Genomic DNA, 8,005 nt, shown 5'->3' with positions numbered 1-8,005 from the left:
CGCCCCATTCAGTCGACGCTTTATTTGGCCTTGGTGGGTCCGCCAATGTTTTATAAAGTGCGATCCATTCACACACAGGAAGTGTGCGACTCAGGAAGTCCGCTCGGTGATGTAAAACTGTAAATGCTGTGCCATAAAAGTAAAAACAAAGAACAGCAGTTCGAATGATCGCCTGCGAGTCACAAAAGTCCCTTTTAAAAGATACAAAGTCAAGTCACAACGCATAGAGTGTCTTTTCATGACAATGTTTAAAAGTCTATGTTGCTTTTCTTAGCTAGGTGGTATCTATTATCGTTAGCAAATTAGCTTATTTCTTTTAGCAAGCAAGTTTTCCAAGTTAGCTAGTTAGCCTGTATTTTTTAATAGTACAATGTAAATGTTTGTAAATCACATTCTTATTGCTAATAGTTACAGTACATATGTCTTAATACTTAATTATTCAAAGCCTATCTATCTATCTATCTATCTATCTATCTATCTATCTATCTATCTATCTATCTATCTATCTATCTATCTATCTATCTATCTATCTATCTATCTATCTATCTATCTATCTATCTATCTATCTATCTATCTATCTATCTATCTATCTATCTATCTATCTATCTATCTATCTATCTATCTATCTATCTATCTGAGGTAGCTACTTAGCTTGCAAAGCTAGTTTCCTTTGTTTGCTAATTAGCCTATTGTTGTCACCTACTTTGCTTATTTCTGTTTGCAAGTTCTGTTTTATTTGCTAGATATCTGTTATAAAATCTAACTATGGTGGTTACTTAGCTTTAAAAGCTGTTTTCTTTGGTAGCTAGTTAGCCTGTCTATATTAGGTAGCAACTTATCTCCATTAGTATGCTCAAGCTAGTTTTCTAAGCAAGCTAGTTAGACAATCCACCTATGGGTAGCTTATATGCCACGGAGGAGGCGGGACTTCCAACTTCCGGGTTTCACCCATGGGCGCTGTCTCCGGTTGCTGTTTGCGACGTGTGGGCCGCGACCCTTGTGCCCCTCGGTTGCGCGTTCCCATTGATGGGTGCGAGTGTGTAGTGTGCCTGTCTCAGTTCTCCGAAGCATTTCGGAAAGCTGAGACGCCCTGTTCGTTCGCGACCATCGGCGGAAGCGTGCGGTTTGGGGGGCGCAGGGGTGGAGGTGCGAGTGTTGGGACGCGGCCTGTGTGTCGCAGCAGTGGCCGGAAACGGCGTTGGTGTGTGACTTACGGAAGTCGGAAGTCCATGGCATCTATCCTATTAGCACAATGTTAGTTTGTTTTTAAGGTCAAACTATTTCTACCTTCTTCTTCTTCTCATCGAGCTCAGTAGTTTTCTAAGATCGCTAGTTCCATCTTTCTTTGAGAGCTGGCTCCTTAGCTATTTCTAAAGCTAGTTTTCTAACAACTGTGTCTCTATCATGTATGTTTGCGTTATGTTCTGAACAACAGTCAACAAAAGAGACGAAACAGCAGCTTGGTGTATTTAACAATATATATTTCCATTGTCAATGTACATTCCATTTCAACATAAGCTTTCTTCACAAACAGAAAGTTGGCATCTAAATAAATACTATATAAAATAGAACTTCAAAATAAATATATCTATAAAGGGAAACCTTTTAGATGAGAGCCTTTGTCCTCCTTTCTGTTGTAAAACAAAACAAAACAAAACAAAGCACAGACTTGTTGGCTTCCCCCAAACATTGGCCTTTGCAAAGGCGTAATCAGTATCATTGGCCCCAAAGTGAGCAACACAGGCGGAGGGAGAGGGTGTTGGCGCTGTAGCATCGGAGAAGCAAAGAAAATACAGTAACAGTATTGTCATTTGAAGGATTTCTGTCAAATGTAAAAGCGAGGCAGCTTTGAAAAGGCAGACTGTTGGGCAAGACAGGCAAAACAGGAACCGTGGGCTGTGGCACAAATGTATGCAGAGCAGCTGTGTTTGTCAATCAAGACTGAAAAATAAGGAGGGGGGAGGGGGGAGGGGGGGAGGCAGCAGGAAATGGGTCCATCCAGACACGGCTGGATTGGATTCCCTCTGTGCACGCCGCAAATCCACGGGCCAGGAAGTTAGCTTAGCCTTCGCCTGCTATGAGCCACGCAGGGCATCAACAGCAATTATGTGTTGTTGTTTTTTGATTGCAGGGCACACTTATTCTAATTCAAGTGCTTCCTCTCACAAAAACCCTCCAAAACAGCTTTTTTTGTTCCTTACCCTCAAAATAGATATCTAATATATTCTCTATGTATTTTGTACTTAGTCGTAGTTATAGTGTACCATGCAACCTTTCAAGGACATTTAAAAGTCTTCTCCTCTAAAGAACACAAACGTGAAACTATTTACAGCAAATAACTTGTTCACCTGCATAGCTTCTATTACTAAACATATCGCCTGTGGATTTTTCCTCTACGAGCTCCGCCGCTCTTCTCCGATTTTGGCACCTTTTTCCAAACTGATTTTTTTTTAATTTTATTTTTTGAATATTGCCACATACATTCGATGGACAGTGTGTAATCAGCTTTGTGCAACAAGACAATAGTGAGCAAAGGAATTTAGCGGTCCACCGCCAAAATGAAGAAACAAAGACCGAGTATCCCTTTATGCCCAAAACACAAAAGGCCTTCAGTCTTAAAGGGCAGCATGCTTTTTTTCCCTAATTTTTTGGAGAAATGGGCGTCATCGTCCTCCCCTCCCCATTTGCGCGGTGATCACCTCGGACAGCGATGACATGCTACCATACGTTCGCATTGACAAAAAAAAAGGTCCTCATGCAAGCCACAAAAATAGACTTGAAAAGAGAACGCTATGCGGCACTAACGACGACGAAGACACTCTGCCGCGCTAAAAGTAGCGCACATACCGCAGAACAGCTGAGGTGCTTCATACTGTGCTTGAGTACGTTCTTTAAGGGGTTAGCTTCGACCTAAGGAAAACATAAACAGCATTGTGCAATTGGCAGGTTTGCTTTTTTTTGTTTGTTTGTTTTGACCGGACCGTCTTCAACCCCACCCCCGTCCCATGGATAACACATTCTGGCAATAGTTTTTCCTAGCTTTACGATTATTAGCTAATTCAATTGTATTTTTTTTTTACACCTTCTTCTGTGCAAACATTATGTCCATTTTAGCTTAGCAACCCAATGCGCTACATTCAAGGAAAAATGGGAAGTCTGACATATCTTTTAAAATACATCGGACTCAATGTTGGAACTTTACAGATCTGGCATGGCACAATCTGGTGTAACACAACTTGTTTTGGTACAACTTGGTACTTTTTTGTTGTTTTGTTTTTGACTGAAGCGCTCTGAGGACTAAGCTCCGACTTCCCAGGAAGTCTTGAATGTAGCACATATTCTAGATCGTTAGAGGACAGTCCCTGAGAAGGTTTGGGTCTACGACGTGTTGGCCTCTGGACTGATCCAGGATCAGCCTTCAGGCTCAGTTGGATGCTCACTTTCCGAAAAATTGTGATTATCTTGCTTATCCAGACTTAATATGGGGAATTTGAAATGAAAATCTGTGTCGATAAATGGATGCTAGCGCTACTAAGCTAGCATATTTCAACTAGCGGGACACGGGGCTGTGCTTTTGGGGGCAGGAAATTGATATACGCATATCGATATTTATCTCCATAGTTGAACTTGTCTCTCTATATGTAGATATATTATCCCACGGTCAGCTTATGGTTAGTTAGACAATTAGCTGAGGGTACAATGTGCTTTGGGTCGTCCTCGCAAACAACCCAAACTGCGTTGGGAGGGTGGCGGTGTCTCACCCAAGAGCTTGTCGACTCGCTCGCTCGGACTTGATCATCCAGCCTTTCAAAAACAGGTCAAGAAGCTATCGAAGTACCTTTAGTGTGACACGAGTCATCTTCCTTGAAAGGGGTCCCTACAAATCGAACATGTACTGTGGCGCTGTCCGCTTTGTTTTGAAGCAAGGCCAACGGCAGACAGAATGTCCTGGTATCATGAGCCCTGCTGCTGCCGCTGCTTGTCGAGTGTTCCCGCTTTGGCTTCCACGCCTCTGTTTTTACACGGCGGGACAGCGCCCTGCAAGTTCTTGCAGCGGCAGCCGGGCCTGCTGACGTTGTCGTAGCACTTGTGTCCCAGTTTGGCCAGGCCGGTGGCCGGCAGGTAGCACACCAGGCAAGGCAGGACGATGGAGAGCGCGGCCATGAAGGACCAGCGCGCGCAGCAGTTGGCCTGCGAGCACGAGCACGGCCTGTCGGCGCAGGAGCCCTCGTCGTCCTCGTCCTCGGTGCAGTGGTAGAAGATCCCCTTGACCAGGCACATGCAGGTGGCCGCGTCCACAAGGCTCTGAGCGGAGCACAGGCACTCCTGGTTGCAGACCCAGCAGGCGGGCAGGGTCCGGGGAAGCGTGCACTCGGTGCATCGGCACTTGCCGCACTGTTCGCAGAGGAGGAGGTGCTTCTTTTCCGCCGGGGAGGACGGGATCGGCGCCGAGCCCCGCTGGCCCCCCGCGGGCAGTGTCCCGGATTTGAGATCCAACGATTTGGAGGAGGAGGTGCAGGAGGACGCGGAAGAAGAGGAGGTGAGGACTTTAGGTTCCGAGGAAGCCGAGTAGGCTGCAGTTCGAGTGGTGATTGTGTTGACGAGGCCCAGGTGAGGGTGCGAGTTGGGATGGTGGTCCACGGTGGGCGTGGGCGCGGCATGATCCAGCAGCCTCTGGTCCGACGACGTGCTGCTGCTGCTGCTAATGGAGCTGGGCCTCCCGCTGAAGGAGATCCACGGGTGGGTGGTGGTATCGTGGTGGGGCTCGCAGCGGCCCTGCTGGTGATTGTGATGGTTGTTGTTGTTGGCCCCCACCAAGCCGTCTTGGTTGGGAGCCGCCCAGTTGGGCCGCCTGCTGACCGCCTTGTGACTGGGCGGCTGCTGGGAGACGACGGCGGGGCTGTCGATGTAGTCGTTCTCCACGTGCGCCGACTTGATCTGATGGATGGGGTAGATGGTGAGCGGGTGCTGCAGGCGGCCGTAGGGCACTCGGCCGTCCAGCAAGGGCTGCCCCATGATGGAGGACGACACTCCGGGGATGTGCTGGGGAACCCTGGACTCCATCTGTTGGCTACAGGTGCCTGGCGCGTCCTCACTCTAAAGCAGCATTTAGCACAACTGCAAACAAAGACGGCACAGTTAAGACCTGCTCGTTGAGGTTTTTTTCTTTTAATTGTGGAATGCTGAATGATATAGGGGTGTGCCCAAAAAAATATCCTCATAAGAATCGCATTTAATACCATTCAGAATCGATTTTAAATGTCCCAAAATCAATTTTATTTAAATTATTTTATACTGTCATGCCCTTGTTTGTATGTGCCTTTATTGGGAGCGCTATTCATGTTGTACACGACTTGGCCACTTAGGGGCAGTGTGGTTCCGCACGTTCTGATCCACTGATAAGTTGTCGCTACATTAGAGAGTCGAAGGAGACAGTCACGATCAAGTTTTGCCAATAAAAGTTTTATTTTTTTTTGCAGCGTAGGAAGAGCATATGCCGGTGAGTAATGTTAAGCATTAAGGCTTCTCTGTAAACATTCATGAAGCGTTTTGTATGAATAGCCGTTCTTTTGAGTGATAAAAGTGCTGCGAGTAGTGCGCTAATTAGCATTAGTGATAACAAGACTAGAGAAAATCATGACGATTCTTTGCACGTCTATAAACTGAAGCAGAAATCATTGTCAATCAAATCATTTTGAATCGAAAATCGATTCTGAATCCAATCACAGACTTAAAAATCGAAATCAAAGTCAAAGATTCCCACCCCTAATATCAAAGCACAATGAAAGCCTCTCCTTTGAGATTTCTCTCCTGACTATACGGCGTATTCAGACGCGTCATAGAAACGGAGAACCTGGAGCACTTCCTTCTTGCATTTAAACACCCACATGATTGCTAGTGGAAACATTTTCTGTTATAGCGATCACACATATGCGGTCTTTTGTTCATTATTTTCAAGAAGACGATTAAGCGTCAAATGCGATCGTCATCCTTACACCCTTCATCGTCACGAGAGGGCATTTGCACGCTCTATGGGGATTCCCACCGAAGCTGTGATGTATTCAGTAGCATTTCCACCCTAAATTACTTTTTGGGGACATCTGTCAGCATTCACAGGACATATTTACTCTGACGTTGTCCCACTGTCTGAATGTTTCACAAAAACGGACCCCACAAGGGTGGACGGTCGCAAGGAATTCAATATACGTTGCTCTCAGTCTCCATTTTTGCATATTTCTTAAAACGACAGCGGGGGAAAAAACACTTCGTGAGATGCAAAGAATATGGTAAATGGGAAACGACAGCATTTTGTATCGTCCTCGTCCCTTACGTCATTTGTGGCTGAGCTGCAAAAAAATTGTGAATGATTGTTGTTTTTTTTTGTGTGAATGAACACTGCTCGGCTGCACTGGCAGTTGCAAGCATGACTCAAAGCGCTGCAGTCATGATCGCCGATCTCTCTCTCTCTCTCTCTCTCTCTCTCTCTCTCTCTCTCTCCCTCTCTCTCTCCCTCTCCCTCTCTCTCATTTAACAACCGTGCACCCAACGTGACGTGTTCATTCTCTAAAAACCTCATCTTCACATTTTTCTTATCAACGCTCGTCCTTTCCAGTCAAAGAAAAGCGTGCGCTTGTGCACGTTTTTTTTTTTTTTTTTTTTTTTACTCGTTTGTAAAGAATGTGCAAAATCCAGTTTGACAAACCCGCTGGCACCGACACACGCTTGTGATCAAATCAGGATCATTATAAGCCGGAACTGTACGTGCGTGAGCTTTATGTGCTTGCGTGTGCGCGCGCGCACCCCCCACCCTCCCTTTGCTTCGATATGTGAATGGACTGAGTCATAAAAAACCGGAGGCAGACGCTCTGTGTCTCTCTAGTCAAATGGCGTGTTGATAAAAGCTTTGTAACACGTGATGTATGCAAATGAACACGGGCACGGATTAACCTTGATGGGAGGAAATGGCGCTCGGCGGCGTTTCAATGTTGTCAGGTTTCGTTGCAACATTCGGAAAAAACGACAATTTTTATTTTTTTTTATGGTTATTGTCATGCATTGATGATGGCTAGTGGATATTGGTGAAGAAACACCTGTCGTATTCCTATCCGAAAAATGGCACAAAAATAAGCACTAAGTTGTCATTTCTCTCCACCATTCAAAGGCTTTAAACGTCACAAGTTAGCCTTGGTCTGCCCTCAACTTTGCTCGTCGCTGGTTCAATATTGACTTCCCAAGTGCAAACACGCTTGGAGCTTGTTGCAAAATGTCCAATCGAGATTTGATTTCACTTGCAACGATCCGCGTGAAAGCTTCGAAGCGTATACTTACGGTGCTCTTCAGGGTAAAAATGTCATCTCGCTGTTGCGCAACACGTCTCCTATTCCAATCCCAATCGCTTGCGTGTGCTCACTATGGAGCTCCAATAGCGCTGCGAAGTAAGTATAGTCCAAATGGTGGGGTGGGGAAAAAGCAAGGACTGAAAATGTAAAAGGGGAAGAGAGAGAGAGAGAGCGAGAGAGAGAGAGCGAGAGAGAGCGAGCGAGCGTTGTGTGGTTTCTGTGGTCCGAGCCTGCTGGTGCGTAAAAAGGCGACTGCGGTTGTGGACGCGCAGCTTTTGGATGTGATGTTGCAATCTCCTCGAGAGGAGGAAAAAAAAGGAAGAAGGGGAGGGCAGGAGGGGTGGGCTGAGTTTTTATGAATGGGAGGGTTAGGGAGTTTTTTTTTTTTTTTGTGAATGGGAGGGACTGAGACTCGGGAGGTTACATTTTTATGAATGGGGAGGATTCCGAGTGCTACTGCGCATGCGTCGCCTCGAGGTTGTTTTTTTTTATGCGAATGGGGAGGAATGGTGAATGAAACGAGAGAGAGAGAGAGAGAGAGAGAGAGAGAGAGCTTTTTTTGTGGTCACAAGGGCAATATCAGGTCTGATTTACATAAACGCCTTTATCCCTCTAATTAATTATTTTTTAAATCTGTGCTTACAGCAGCAGGCTTTGCTTTCTTC

The 8,005-nt window shown here is 45.8% G+C and overlaps 1 protein-coding gene across 1 annotated transcript; it reads right to left on the bottom strand.

Moving 5' to 3' along the window:
• Positions 1–1,470: 1,470 nt before the first annotated feature.
• Positions 1,471–7,639, bottom strand: spry4 (sprouty homolog 4 (Drosophila)). The gene is made up of 2 exons (XM_086097794.1): positions 7,330–7,639; positions 1,471–5,118 (listed from the first exon to the last, which is right to left on the bottom strand). Exon 2 carries the CDS (start codon positions 5,062–5,064, stop codon positions 3,955–3,957), a length of 1,110 nt encoding a protein of 369 aa, XP_085953920.1. The 5' UTR covers positions 5,065–5,118; positions 7,330–7,639; the 3' UTR covers positions 1,471–3,954.
• Positions 7,640–8,005: the final 366 nt, after the last annotated feature.

This window comes from Leptonotus elevatus, chromosome 16 (assembly GCF_054856555.1).
Source record: "Leptonotus elevatus isolate MCC_2025b chromosome 16, RoL_Lele_1.0, whole genome shotgun sequence".
NCBI lineage: Eukaryota > Metazoa > Chordata > Actinopteri > Syngnathiformes > Syngnathidae > Leptonotus > Leptonotus elevatus.
This window is presented reverse-complemented; position numbering and strand designations above follow the sequence as displayed.

Coding starts and splice junctions, on each gene's coding strand:
- spry4 (XM_086097794.1), bottom strand. CDS start 5,064: ATGGAGTCCAGGGTTCCCCAGCACATCCCCGGAGTGTCGTCCTCCATC.